Below are 14,769 nucleotides of genomic sequence, written 5' to 3'. Positions count from 1 at the left end.
TATCTGTAAGTTTTAAGGAAAAGAAAGATGCTATAAAACTTTAAAATGTAATAGATTATCTAAATTGCAAGGACAACCCCTAGTAGTGTGCACTTAACCTTTTCTATTATTATGTACTTATTCATTTCAATACATTTTTTTTTCTGCATTCCTATGTAATACTTTGTCTGTTCTGAGTAATAAACCTTCTACCTTTAAGTATTTTATTTGATTTTTAAGCTTTTTTTTTTTTTTTTTTACTTCGTGCATGCCCTTATTTGTATTTGTATATATTCAGTGTGTTTCTATGTCTTATGTTGCACTTCATCACCAAAATAAGTTCCTAGTTTGTGAACTGTGTTCACAAACAATGGCAATAAAAGGATTCTGATTCTAAATGTGGAATTCACGTGAGACAGTATATAGCAAAGATGAGATTGTCCTATAAAAGATGAAGTGAATTGTTTATAATATTGGTTAATAAAGATGATAAAGAGAGAACCTGTTGAGCTGCAAGAAGAGCAGAGTCAGAGTTCACTCAAGCATGAGCACAAGTGCATTTGCCTTTACTCACAACCACAAACACAACTTCTGCAACTTATCTTATTGTATTACAACTTAACACCGTAAATGCATGTTAGTTGCAGTCTAGATTGGGATATTTTGTGCTAACGGGTTTAATTCGAATGTTTAGTTGTTCAAATGGTGTGAATGATCTAAACAGAAGTGCACTCACCCACATCACGAGCGGCGACTCCATAAAAGTCCCCAACATCTCGGACAGGGTAACATCCATGATTGCACGGCATCAAACAAGAGAAAGTGACCATAAATAGCCCGAAATCGATCAGTCAATGTCCCAGGTCAGTAACTCGTGGTGGGACAGAACAAAAGCCGCAGGAGGAGCAGGCATCGGCTCCCCCCGAGTCCTCCACCTACCACTGTGTCGCTTTGTCCCGTTTCCCTGAAAAACTCACACTTTGGGGAGAAAACGCAAATAAAATCTGCGTACAAACAAGATTAAGACATTTTAATGTGTAATCCAGAGTAACTTTGCTTAGAAAAGTGAGGTTTGTGTATCCATTTTCAAGAGCAAAGGTAAAACACTTGATCCCAAACTTCGCAGGACAGTTGGTCGCGTTGTCAGGGAGACCGAGCTCGCGCCGTAAAGCGAAAAAAAAAAGGCGTAAAAACTATTTCCGTTATGTTCTTTCAAAATGGTTGATCCAAATAAAACAAAACAGACGCCATTTGAGTAAAAATTCACGCGGTCCGCTGCAACATCACTGTCCTTCTACCTCTCCCCTGTGTGCTTCTCTCCATCAACCTGACGCCGAGGCCGGGAGGTTGATTGACAGCCGTAAGAGCCAATCCGCTACGGTGAAACACAAGTTACGTTTCCCAACAGCCAATCACACCCAACTATCTCTCACGAGGCTGACGTCACCTTGAATCAAACAGAATCAACCAAAGAGCTAAGTGAAACAAGAAAATCTAGCCTCTTTTTGTGGAATAAAAAGTTATTTAAGATGTGGTTTTGTACAGACGTCAACGGTAACGCATTCAAAGGACTATTGTAGAGGTTTGCTATCGACACTATCGACTTATCGTAACTTGTCTTTTGTATATTCCCCTTTTTAACTTAGCCTATGATGTAGCTAAACCTAGATCATATAATTCTCCCGTTTCTGTGACTCTTCGGTGTTTGAACAGGTTGTAAACGGAAAAGAAAGTAGATCAAAGGCGATACAAGTGAATAGATTGAACAATTAAGACCAAATAAAACGTGTATAGGCAGGTCTGAACTTTTAATTATTTTGTGATTTTGGCCAAACGATAAAAATTTACTGAAGTAGTGGTAAGATACATTTGTAAGCCTAAAAGTTAATGACAAAACCCCAGTACTGTTATGCATCAATGAATAGACACGTACTACTCCCTAAGGTTTCCTTTGAATTTTACACCACTGACTTTGCATACAAAAAGCGTCAAATACCTAGATAACAGCGTCATCATGTGGACATCAGCTGGAGTTGCATATACGGGAAGCCCTGAAAATAGCTCATTGCCAACCAAAATAGGAATATTTTGGTTGGCAATGTTTAAATCCAGGCTCCAAACGGTTCTGTTTACCTGTGCACATGACTGAAAGGGTTTTATTCTCTTCTCTTTTAATGTTCATTTTATGAATATTTATGATTTGATTTGTTGTATTTTAATGTATTTCTTATTCTGTAAAGCACTTTGAATTACTTTGTGTACGAACTGTGCTATACAAATAAATTTGCCTTGCCTTAGTTAAAATGACTAGAAATCAGAAAAAAGAAAAAAAAATCTGTTTTTATTTTTTTATTGATTAGATCGCTTAAGCCTAGGTTACATAACTACTATGTATGAATAGCTAGGCTCAACAGCAAGTCCTTCTCTTATCTACCACTACCACTGATTTGAGAAATGTAAATTAAAAAATTCATACTCCACTGGATGAAAGCTTTGAATAATTCATATTTTTTTACCTGTTGAAAATATTGGGAAAAGTCACTAATACATAATTAAATCCAAAAGAGTTTTAACTTCTCAAATCATGATGAAACATTCTGAATTAAAGTCTTTTTTGCTGGATCTTATTACTGTATCAACAAATACAAAAGAGCCACAATGGTTTTCTATGAATCATCTATTTATTTATGGTGCATATTCATACAAAAAGTTGATTCTCTCAAAAACAAGTGACAAGAAAAAGTGTTTCAATTACATTTACATTCAATAGATAATTCCACCAAGCTTTGACCCCCAGAATCTCCTCCTCAACCAACGCCAAGGAGGTTAATAATGAGGGAGTAAAACCAGTTATCCTATTGGTGCATTCTCATAATCTATTTTTCATTTTACAAATATATAAATGCTCTACAGTGATATAACTGTGGACAGGCCTACTTCAGTAATAATACTTAACTGTATTTATAAACAGGCACACACACATTCATTTATACACTCAAAAATCACACTCATACTAAAATACATTAAAATTAGATCAGCATTTTTGAGCTGAAAAGGACAAAACTAAAATCTACGACTTTCTTGGCCTCTTGGTTCAAGGGCCCAATTGTCAATCTACTAAAGGCCAAATCATTTCAGAAAGCTCCCATATTATTCTATATTCTACATTTTTAACACATTTGCACAGGTATACAGTGTTTGAAATTGTGTGCGTGTGTGTGTATATATATATATATATATATATATATATATATATATATATATATATAAATTGCAACCTACGCGGATTTATCTCACAGTACCCTTTAAAGGTCATCCATGGAATATGCTAGCTAGTTCTAGCAGATTTTAACATTCATGACCAGATTTCATTGTTTATAAAGGACATTTGTGATGGACTTAAGGCAAAATTTGATTGCAATTAATAAAAAAAAAAACTTTGAAAAACTTATGCCATGGGTATAATGAAATAAAAGTAAATTATAGCATAATATAATGAAATAAAAGTACATTATAGCATAATATAGGAGCTTAAAACAACTGTGTGTAGAGTCTACTGCAGGTTGACAACAGTCATTTGTCCAGTCACAGCTAAAGCACTGCTGCTACGGATTAAGTAGTGTCATTTTCTTCATTAAAAGTAATTAACTTTTAAATTTTTAAATTTCAAATATGTGCCTTTCACATTTTGTCTTTTTCACATGGCTGAGACAGACCTGCAGCCATATTTGTATAAAAGCTGTAAATTAGAAGTTTACAAAGATTTGCGTAATTATTTTATTATCTTTAATTTGAACAACTGAAATTTTCTTAGGATAAAAAATGAACATAAAAATTATCAAAAAGAACAGAATAATTCATGAAAGGTAGAGTCATGTGGTTTGTATGGTCACCACCTGATTGTCTCCATGGTGATGTCATTGCTTTGCCTGGAATATTTCACAGTTTCAGATTAAAGTCGTTTTCATGAAGATGCCAAGAGGACACGTTACCAGTCAGGTTTGTGGAAAGGCCACCACTCATAGTCAAAATGCATGTTTTATAAGGTATCAGTTGAATACAAGCAACATAAATATGTTTAATGCCATACTGCGAGACAGGTAAAGCAATGATATCTCCATGGAGACCCAAAACGTTACATAGCCTACCTTTAAAGTAGTGTTTAATGTTGCCAGTTTGAATTTAGAGGTTTTTAAATGGAGACACAGAATTGAATAGTAAGAATAAATAAATTATGTTGAATGGTACTTGAATATATATTTATATTTTAAGCAGGAAATATTTATATTTTAAGTAGAAAATATATATGTGGTTGGTAGCAACAGGAAGGGCATCTTGCCTTAAAAATCTGCCAAATTACTGGGACACTGGTTTAATAATAAGAGGAGACTAAAAAATGTATTTAAAAAGATGAAAAAAGGGGAAAATAAAATCTTAAAACCTATTGTTGTCCTCTCCAGTCACAGTATAGTTGAGAGCAGTTCAAGTCCTTCTGTCAATATTTTTTTTTGTGGTAAGTTTGTGGTAAATTGTTGTATTTAAGTGTTCTTAAAGTGGTGTGCAGCAGCAGTAAAACAGGTCCAGTTTATAATCCAGAAATGTGTATCTCAATATCTCTCCATCCCTACAGGCTATAAATCTATTCACCTTTTTCTGCCTCTTTACTTCTAACTGCTACTAACACACATTTTTCAGTTTTATCTGTGTAATGCCTCAGTCATCCAGGTGTGATCCATAGCAAAACACGATTTCATCTTTTGTTCTGCTGTTTTGGCATTTCCAGTTAAGCAGGAAGTCTATTTATTTTAATGAAGAATTTGAGAATAGTTTTGCCACTAAAATATGAAATAAAGTAGATTGATTTGTGTAAAATGTTCTCAAGTCAACACTGCATCAATTCTCTGAAAGGCTTTAAAATATTCATAGAGGGTATAAAGAAGTGGACTTTGGCATCACCCAGTCAGATGAAGCTCATCGAGACTAGCAGTTATAGGGGCCAATGTGGAGCAGAATTCCATGTTTGGAATTTCTACCGCGAGTATCATAGCAACCAAAGAGGAAATCCAGAGCGTGGCTGTTGAAGGTAATTCCCCTTCCCGCCCACATTGCTGGTTTAGCAGTAGCTGACAGTGCTGCTAACGCTAGCAGGTGCAACTTCTGGGAAAGAAGGCACCTAATCTGTCTGTTATTAATGTTCATATCTTGATTTACAGTCACAATAGTGAAATAAAAAATGATTAATACGAACATTTTAAGACCAAAATGACAAGGCTCAGTGCGGTAGTTACAGAGAGAAGGGACACAGTTTTTCAATGTAAAGTGAATTGGAGTCGATGTAGCCGGAGCAGTTAGATTGTAAATATAAATGGACATGGCTATGAAAATGATACAACTAGAATGATAATGGTGGCGCCCATGGCAACTTCCAAAATAAGGTGAATAGAAGTCCAGATAGAAAACAGTTTACACTGCAATAAGGAAATATCTACATGAGTTTAAACCGCTTTAACTGCGAATATCAATCTTGTTTTGAGTAGTTTTTGACAGTTAATACTTCCAGTGTACTTTTTTCACTCCAAATATCTTTCAGTGAAGGAAGAAATTGTACGTAGTCAACTTAAGTCAAAAAGTCATACTCCATGGACAAGTAATTTAGCTAAAAAACAAGAAAAAAAATACATCAAAATAAGTTCAAGATTTAGACCTATCGACTAAAAAATGTCAAAAACTATTCAAATCAAGTTAAATATTTTGAATCCAACTCATTTTAACTCACATATTTTGTTTTTACAGTGTAAACCTTGAGCCTGTGCCAGTTTTGTATTGTTAGCATTAGCATTATTAGCATTAGCGTAGCCAGGAGCAAGGCACCCACTGCGGCTCTGTGTCCAGTTTGTTGATGAGTCTGAGGAGTTCGTTGTAGGCTTTGTCCTGGTCTGTGTTCACGATGATGGCGTCAAACAGGTGTCCGCAGCTCTGCTCCATCTCCCGGGCTTTTTCTATGATGTCCCTCAACTCCTCAGGCTAAACATGTAACAAAACACAAAACAGAGGTGTTCAGTGATGATATTGTAATGATCTGATATTTTATGTTTAGATCAGAGTTGACACCTTTCGTCGTTCTTGTAACTCTTTATGTGTTGTTAACATAAACTGTATAAAGAAGTGGACTAAGTGAGTCACCCACAGCGTTTGGCTCCAGATGAAGCTCATTGAGGCTAGCGGCCAATTTAGAGCAGGGTTCTGACCACAAGTAAAGCAACCAAAGAGCCAATCCGGAACGAGACTGTTGAAGGTAACGCCTCTTCCCTCTCCACCGCTGGTTTAGCAGGAAGTGGGCACTTAGCAATGCTGTCAATCAAACCTGTTGCTAATGCTAGCGGGAGTGACTTCGGGGAAAGAAGGCGCCTGATTTGTCTGTTATTAATGTTCATACCTTCATTTATGGACAAAATAGCAAAATAACAATTCCAGGATCATGTAGAGTGAGTTAATACAAACATTTAAGAACAAAATGACAGTTTTTCAATGTAAAGTGATTTGGAGTCGATGCTGTCGTTTTGCTTTTGTTTGGCATGGGTTACGGCCTACAGCATCCCTTGTGTTCAGAAAATAAACAACCAGAAGAAATCAGGCGTGTCTCCTTAAATCAAAAGAACGCTACAATAATGTCTAAATATGGGCTGCACAGGTCAAATTGTGGAACAGACAATTTGGTTCATGGGGTCAGAAACTCCCCAAATGTACAAAACAATGGAGCAGTGGCTTATCTCCTATAACGGGCTTATGCATATGGAGTTCACACAGCTTGCACACATTGGCTTGTACCTTCGGGTTCTTGTTCTCTTTTGCCAGCAGGGCACGCAGTCGCTCTTGCGAGGGAGGAGCGATGAAGATGATGTAAGGCTTTAAATCTGAATTCCTCAACACCTTCAGAGCCTGGGGACAGAGGGACAAGAAATATGATTAGAAACATGTGAAATATTGTTAAAAATGTACTTCAAGGTTGTTTTCACACTGTCACTAGATGGATCGATGTAAAGGAGCTCCATAGGAAGTGATCATGGGTGCACTTCTGGCTCCAATTCACTTTACTTTGGAAAACTGTGTCCCGTTTCTAACTGCTGCTGTCAGACTCGTCATTTTGGTTTTAAAATGTTTCGTATTAAAGTAAAGTTTGTATGCAACCTTCATCAACTTAATGTGAACAAGACAGACCCTGCTCAGAGTGTAGTAACGTGTGAAAAACCTTACGTAATGACAAGTTAAGCTCATGTTCCTGACCTGTGTGTGCAGACAGAGCACACAGATCTTGCTGGTGTTGATAACCTGTCGAACTGAGTCTGTGCTGGTCCCATAAAGATTCTTCTCAAACTCTCCAGACTCAATCAACTTTCCTGAACACAAATATTAAAGCAGTTATTTAGAGATATGAACCACAATACAAAAAAAAGAAGGGGGCTATGGCTATAACACAGTATTTGAAAAAAAACCCAAACACACAGATTGGGTTAGATTGAAGGCAGCCAGTAACTAACTCTCACCTGCCGCTAGCTCTGTCTCAAACGTTTGTCTGGACACAAAATGGTAATCCCGACCGCTCAGCTCTCCGTCACGCCTGCTCCTTGTTGTGTCTGTGAAGAAAACAATGAAATATCTCAAGATCAGTGTAATAATAATTATAATGAGTAAAACAAAATATAAATAAAAGCTGATCCCTTACGTGGCACGGCTCCAGCGAATCTGTCTGGATGATTGTGGAGCAGCCTCTGTCTCAGCTCGCTCTGACCACAGCTTGCTGGACCAATCAGAGCAATCGGACGCTTCCTGTTCGCCGGCTGGTGGTACAGAGCCATCTCCTCATAGGTCAGGATCTCATCGTTATCAAGATCTGAGACAAAATATAAACAAGAGAAAATGTTTGAGACACATTAGGGTTTTGTAATTAGGAATAAACTATAGCGCTAATGTCTAGCTCATCATTTCAATTTTGTTCATTTTAAGTAGCTAGATTGATCTAAAATTACTTAAAGAAGAAAAGAAAGTCTATTGATAGAACAGATTCAAAATGTAAAATAAACATATTTCTGACAAACAGGTGATAACTTTATTTTAAATCAGACCTATTCTGCAAAATTTACTTTTTAGAACTTGTAATCATGTTATAGTTGTTTTTTCTCATTGAGCCCCTGAAGTTGTTTTTGGAGTGATTCATGTTTGAGTAATCTTTAATCGCTTATTTTCAAGATGCCATTTTGCTGATCAATCCCTGTTTTCACTGGCACATGCCCACTGCTCTCCACTTACTTTGTTCTCGAGTTTTATTTTCTTAATCAGTGATACATGGAGGATTGGGCAGCATCGCGTAGTCATTTTGGTACATTTTGCTACTCGCTAGTGTGGTGTGCAACTATCCATAAAAGGCGCTGACAGCATGCGGTGTTTGGTTGTGATGACATTTACAGCGACGTGAACTCCCATTGGGCACCACAGTTTTCTAATGCAAAAGTCAGCTAACTTGTTTCTCGTCGTAATAGATCAATACTGCATTTTAAAATGTGCAAATTATAACTGTGCAGGTGTAAGTAAAAACAATCCAGGTTGATTTGCAAAACAGATATGAGAAATGATATAGTTCAGAATGACATATTTACCATCATTCCTGTGCATGTTATAAAGCATTTTCTTCCTCTTCTTCTTCTTCTGTTTCGCACACCACAATTTACCTAAAAATACAAAAAATAAAAAGTTTAAGACACTGAATCCAGACGTATTTGAATGAGTTCCAGTGAGATACACACCAGGCTTCTCAGGCTCTTTGTCTTCTTCTATCGTTTGTTTCATGGCTTCCCTTTGCTGCTGGAAACTCTTTCCTGTCACACAAAAACACATATAACTTAAACAGTTTTTGAAAACTGGTTTAAGATTTGGGTTTAAAACATTTTTATTTTACTAAAAGACAAAATTGTAGTTTTTTTGTGTTTGAACACTTTCATTTTATGTTATATCAGCACCATCTGAATCTGTAACTGCAGTTTTCTTTTTTTTAAATTATTAATAAATTGTATATCTTAAAATTAAAGCTACCATCTGTAATTAGATTGTTCGACCCGCCTCTGTTGTATTCTTGCATATCACCATGCTAACTATGTTACGGCAGTCCAACAGTGTGCCAGCTTTGGTCTGAGGTAAGTCTGAACAAAGGTCCCATGAGGGGAGGTGCGAAGGGGGTTAGGGTTCACATCTTCCATCGACTGGTGAAAATAAAAAACAAACAACAAACTTGTAGACAGTAGCTTTAAATTTTAGCTTTTTAGCTGAAATACTTTTTAATAAACACACAATTTTCATATTTGCATTCAGACATAATACGGCAATTTTTTGCCATATTGCCCATCCCTTTATACCCGATTCTAGGCCCCCTTGATACCCAGCACTAGTCCCGCTAGGGGCTGGTTGTCTTCGTCCCTGTCCCTATACGCCTGCCACTAGTTGGGGTCAGCCTGGCTGATGATGTGGAGGATGTCTGACCTTTACACCGGGCACTAGTCCCCGTTGATACCCAGCACTAGTCCCCCTCTACACCTTGCACTAGTCCCCCTTGATACCCATCACTAGTCCCCCTTGATACCCATCACTAGTCCCCCTTGATACCCATCACTAGTCCCCCTTGATACCCAGCACTAGTCCCCCCTTGATACCCAGCACTAGTCCCCCCTTGATACCCAGCACTAGTCCCCCTTGATACCCAGCACTAGTCCCCCTTGATACCCAGCACTAGTCCCCCTTGATACCCAGCACTAGTCCCCCCTTGATACCCAGCACTAGTCCCCCTTGATACCCAGCACTAGTCCCCCTTGATACCCAGCACTAGTCCCCCCTTGATACCCAGCACTAGTCCCCCCTTGATACCCAGCACTAGTCCCCCTTGATACCCAGCACTAGTCCCCCTTGATACCCAGCACTAGTCCCCCTTGATACCCGGCACTAGTCCCCCTCTACACCTGGCACTAGACCCCCTTGATACCTGGTACTAGACCCCCTTGATACCTGGCACTAGTCCCGCTAGGGGCTGGTTGTCCTCATCCCCGTCCCTATATGCCTGCCACCAGTTGGGGTCAGCCTGGCTGATAATGTGGAGGATGTCGCCCTTTTGGAAGGACAGACCCAGCTCTCTGCAGGGGACATAGGGGTCATCAGAGGGGTCATAGTCGAAATACGCCTTCACATGGACCTAAGGAGGAAAGACAAGGAGAAAAACAGGCATAAGATAAAAGAGGGATTAAACATACATCTGGAGCAGGTCAGGTCCAGCTAATCTATCGACATGTCACTGTTAAAACATCAACCAAATTATGAAGATTACACAGGTCTGTCAATGACCTCTTTCCAGGGTCATTTTGAAGATCACAGGATTCACAATCAGCAAAACATCTGTACTCAAAAATCCAATGGCTACTACAACCACATCAGAACTAATCCTGGACAAGACCAAGACTAAACAAAGACTAAACCCGGACTACTCCTCCTTGAACTGCCACCTTATTGGGGTGGGGGAGTTTGCATACCCGAATTATCCTAGGAGCTATGATGCTGGGGCATTATGGGGGATCTCATCTCTGCTGTTTGCAGATGATGTTGTCCTGATGGTTTCGTCGAGTCAGGACCTGCACCAGGCACTGGGGCGGTTTGCAGCCGAGTGTGAAGCAGCTGGGATGAAAATCAGCTCCTCCAAATCCAAGGCCATGGTTCTCGGGTGGGTGGAGAGTCCTTGGCCAAAAGAGTGAGACGCCGAAGACGAGGAAAGCGGGCAGGGGCCTTGGTGCGCCTCCGGAGACGCGGCGCTCGCACGCCCCTACCTGGAATTTTCCTGTCTAACGTTCGCTCACTCAGCAACAAGACGGACGAACTGGCGCTGCTGATGAGGAGAAACAAAGACTTCTCTTCCTCTTGCGTCTTATGCTTCACGGAGACATGGCTCAATGAGCGTATCCCGGACTGTGCGCTTCAACTGGAGGGATTCCAGCTCCTCCGCGCGGACAGACAACGGGGACTCTCCGGGGGAAAGACGAAAGGTGGAGGTGTCTGTTTCTTCATCAACAACGCCTGGTGTACGGATGTGACTGTGATCTCCCAACACTGCTCTCCCGCCGTGGAATATCTTTTCATTAACTGTAGGCCTTTCTACTCTCCACGTGAGTTCACTTCATTCATTCTGGCCGCTGTTTACATCCCTCCGTGCGCGGACACGCACGAGGCCCAGCGCGTGCTCGCGGAGCAGATTCTGGATGTGGAGCGAACCTTCCCGGACTCTTTACTGATCATCCTGGGGGATTTTAATAAGGGAAATCTGAGCCAGGAACTACCCAAATATAAACAGTTTATTAATTGCCCGACGAGAGAGCAGAAGACGCTGGATCACTGTTACACAACGGTCAGTGGAGCCTACAGAGCCGTGACCCGCGCTGCACTAGGATACTCTGATCACGTCATGGTCCACCTCATCCCTGCTTACAAACAACGGCTGAAACTCTCCAAACCTGCTGTGAGGACTTCTAAGAAGTGGACCAGTGAGGCTGTGGAGGAGCTTCGCACGTGTTTGGACACTACAGACTGGGATGTGTTTAAGGCTGCCACAGACAGTTTGGATGAGTACACAGATACTGTGACGTCATACATTCAGTTCTGTGAGGACAGCATCATTCCATCATGCACCAGGGTGACTTTTAACAACGACAAACCCTGGTTCACACCCAGACTTAGACATTTGAGGAGGGAAAAGGAGATGGCTTTCAGGGCAGGAGATCGTGAAGGCTACAGGCGTTGCAAGTATGCGTTTAGCAAAGAGGTGGAAAAGGCTAAAGCGAAATACAATACACGTCTGGAGCAGCAATTCTCCACCAACGACTCTGCTTCTGTCTGGAGAGGGCTTAGGCAAATCACCAACTACAGGCCCAAAGCCCCTCCCGCCGTGGACAACAAACAACTAGCAGAAAAGTTAAACGGCTTTTATGCGAGGTTTGAAGTTTCACACCCCTCCCCCTCCTCCCCCACCATCATGGACATTACCTCCAAACCCACCTCGGACCCCCCCTCCTCCCCCACTGCCCTCACAGTTGTGGAGCAGGACGTGACTAAGCTTTTCAGGAAGCAGAATCCCCGTAAGGCCGCGGGCCCAGACGGTGTCTCTCCTTCCACCCTTAGACACTGTGCTGAGGAACTGGCTCCTGTCTTCACGGACATTTTTAACACCTCCCTGGAGTCATGTCATGTCCCAGCCTGCTTCAAGCTGTCCACCATTGTCCCCGTCCCCAAGAAGCCCAGGATCACTGGACTTAATGACTACAGACCTGTGGCGCTGACGTCTGTAGTCATGAAGTCATTTGAGCGCCTGGTCCTGCACCACCTCAAGTCCTTCACCTCCCCCCTCCTGGACCCTCTGCAGTTTGCCTACAGAGCCAATCGGTCTGTGGACGACGCCATTAACCTGGCCCTTCACTTCATCCTCCAGCATCTGGACTCCCCGGGAACCTACGCCAGGATCCTGTTTGTGGACTTCAGCTCTGCATTCAACACCATCCTCCCTGCTCTGCTCCAGGACAAGCTCGCTCAGCTCAACGTGCCTGACTCCACCTGCAGGTGGATCACTGACTTCCTGACAGACAGGAGACAGCGCGTGCGGCTGGGGAAGAATGTCTCGGACACTCGGACTATCAGCACAGGATCTCCACAGGGCTGTGTACTTTCTCCCCTGCTCTTCTCCCTGTACACCAACTGCTGCACCTCCAGCCACGACTCCGTCAAACTGGTTAAGTTTGCGGATGACACCACCCTCATCGGACTCATCTCGGACAGCGATGAGTCTGCCTACAGGAGGGAGGTGGACCGGCTGGTGTCCTGGTGCAGCAGTAACAACCTGGAGCTCAACGCCCAGAAGACAGTGGAGATGATCGTGGACTTCAGGAAAGTCACAGCCCCCCTGCCTCCCCTCACCCTGACGGACTCCCCCATCACCACTGTGGACTCTTTCCGCTTCCTGGGCACCTGCATCACCCAGGATCTCAAGTGGGAGCCGACCATCAGCTCCCTCATCAAGAAAGCCCAGCAGAGGATGTTCCACCTGCGGCAGCTGAGGAAACGCAAGCTGCCAGTCCAGATGATGGTGCAGTTTTACACGGCCATCATTGAGTCCATCCTCACCTCCTCCATCACTGTGTGGTTCGCTGGGGCCACTGCCAGGGACAGACAGAGACTGCAGCGCATTGTGCGCTCTGCTGAGAAGGTGATTGGCTGCAGCCTTCCATCTATACAGGACCTGTACGTCTCCAGGACTCAGGGGCGAGCAGGCCGTATAGCAGCTGACACCTCTCACCCTGGACATGGACTATTTGAGCCACTTCCCTCTGGCAGGAGGCTACGGTCCATTGGGACCAGAACCTCTCGCCATAAGAACAGTTTCTTCCCCTCTGCTGTTTGTCTCATGAACACTCTATAATATCTGCACTAAACTGGACACTTTATAACACCGGTCACTTTAATAAGCCACTTTGCACTGTTGTTCTGATGCTGCTATTGTACATATTTTTTCCCTTTAAGTATTTCATTTGATTTTTTTAAGCATATCTTTTTAACTTTGTGCATGCTCTTATTTGTATTTGTATTTATTCAGTGTGTTTATGTTGCACTTTTTCACCGTATCAAGTTCCTAGTTTGTGAACTGTGTTCACAGACTATGGCAATAAAAGTCTTCTGATTCTGATTCTGATTCTTGCCTCAAGTGGAGGAGTTCAAGTATCTCAGGGTCTTGTTCACGAATGAGGGAAGGATGAAGCGTGAGATTGACAGGCGGATCGGTGCAGCGTCTGCAGTGATGCAGTCGCTGTATCAGACCATTGTGGTAAAGAAGGAGCTGAGTCGAAAGGCAAAGCTCTCGATTTACCGGTCAGTCTACGTTCCTACCGTCACCTATGGTCATGAGCTCTGGGTAATGACCGAAAGGACAAGATCACGGATACAAGTGGTCGAAATGGGTTTCCTCCGCAGGGTGGCTGGGCGCTCCCTTAGAGATAGGGTGAGGAGCTCAGTCACAAGGGAGGAGCTTGGAGTAGAGTCGCTGCTCCTCCACGTCGAGAGGAGCCAGCTGAGAAACTGCTGCTTCCGCGACCCGGCCCCGGGTAAAGTGGAAAAAAAATGGACTAAAGCCCGGACTAAAGCCCGGACTAAAGCCCGGACTAAAGCCCGGACTAAAGCCCGGACTAAAGCCCGGACTAAAGCCCGGACTAAAGCCCGGACTAAAGCCCGGACTAAAGCCCGGACTAAAGCCCGGACTAAAGCCCGGACTAAAGCCCAGACTAAAGCCCAGACTAAACCCCGGACTAAACCCCGGACTAAAGCCCGGACTAAAGCCAGGACTAAACCCCGGACTAAACCCCGGACTAAAGCCCGGACTAAAGCCCGGACTAAAGCCCGGACTAAAGCCCAGAGTAAACCCAGACTAAACCCGGACAAAACCCGGACAAAACCCAGACTAAACCCAGACTAAACCCAGACTAAACCCCAGACTAAACCTGGACAAAACCCAGACTAAACCAAGACTAAACCAAGACTAAACACAGATGAAACCCCGGAGTAAACTCAGACTAAACCCTGGACTAAACCCAGACTAAACCAAGACTAAACCCGGAGTAAACCAAGACTAAACCCGGAGTAAACCCGGAGTAAACCCAGACTAAGCCATGACTAAACCCAAAATAAACCAAGACTAACCCAAGAATAAACCCGGAGTAAGCC

At 42.4% G+C, this 14,769-nt stretch overlaps 2 protein-coding genes across 2 annotated transcripts in view; both read right to left on the bottom strand.

Annotated features, from left to right (window-relative positions):
• The window catches only part of ccdc88c (coiled-coil domain containing 88C), an 83,077-nt gene extending 81,780 nt beyond the window's left edge, over window positions 1–1,297 (bottom strand). Inside the window, 1 exon segment of the mRNA XM_055231209.1 lies at window positions 716–1,297. Coding sequence (XP_055087184.1) covers window positions 716–775 — 60 coding nt within the window. The 5' untranslated portion in view covers window positions 776–1,297.
• Window positions 1,298–3,365: 2,068 nt separating this feature from the next.
• Window positions 3,366–14,769, bottom strand: part of pals1a (protein associated with LIN7 1, MAGUK p55 family member a) — a 41,598-nt gene continuing 30,194 nt past the window's right edge. The window contains exons 10-17 of the mRNA XM_033987706.2: window positions 10,030–10,213; window positions 8,781–8,852; window positions 8,634–8,705; window positions 7,703–7,870; window positions 7,524–7,613; window positions 7,264–7,376; window positions 6,808–6,918; window positions 3,366–6,003 (exon numbers count right to left, since the gene is read on the bottom strand). Of these exons, the coding sequence (XP_033843597.1) occupies window positions 5,827–6,003; window positions 6,808–6,918; window positions 7,264–7,376; window positions 7,524–7,613; window positions 7,703–7,870; window positions 8,634–8,705; window positions 8,781–8,852; window positions 10,030–10,213 (987 nt within the window). The 3' untranslated portion in view covers window positions 3,366–5,826. The remainder of the gene's footprint in view (window positions 6,004–6,807; window positions 6,919–7,263; window positions 7,377–7,523; window positions 7,614–7,702; window positions 7,871–8,633; window positions 8,706–8,780; window positions 8,853–10,029; window positions 10,214–14,769) is intronic.

The sequence above is a fragment of the Periophthalmus magnuspinnatus genome, chromosome 22 (assembly GCF_009829125.3).
Source record: "Periophthalmus magnuspinnatus isolate fPerMag1 chromosome 22, fPerMag1.2.pri, whole genome shotgun sequence".
Classification (NCBI taxonomy): Eukaryota; Metazoa; Chordata; class Actinopteri; order Gobiiformes; family Gobiidae; genus Periophthalmus; species Periophthalmus magnuspinnatus.
Note: the sequence above shows the minus strand (reverse complement) of the source record. Positions and strands in the feature narration are given on the sequence as shown.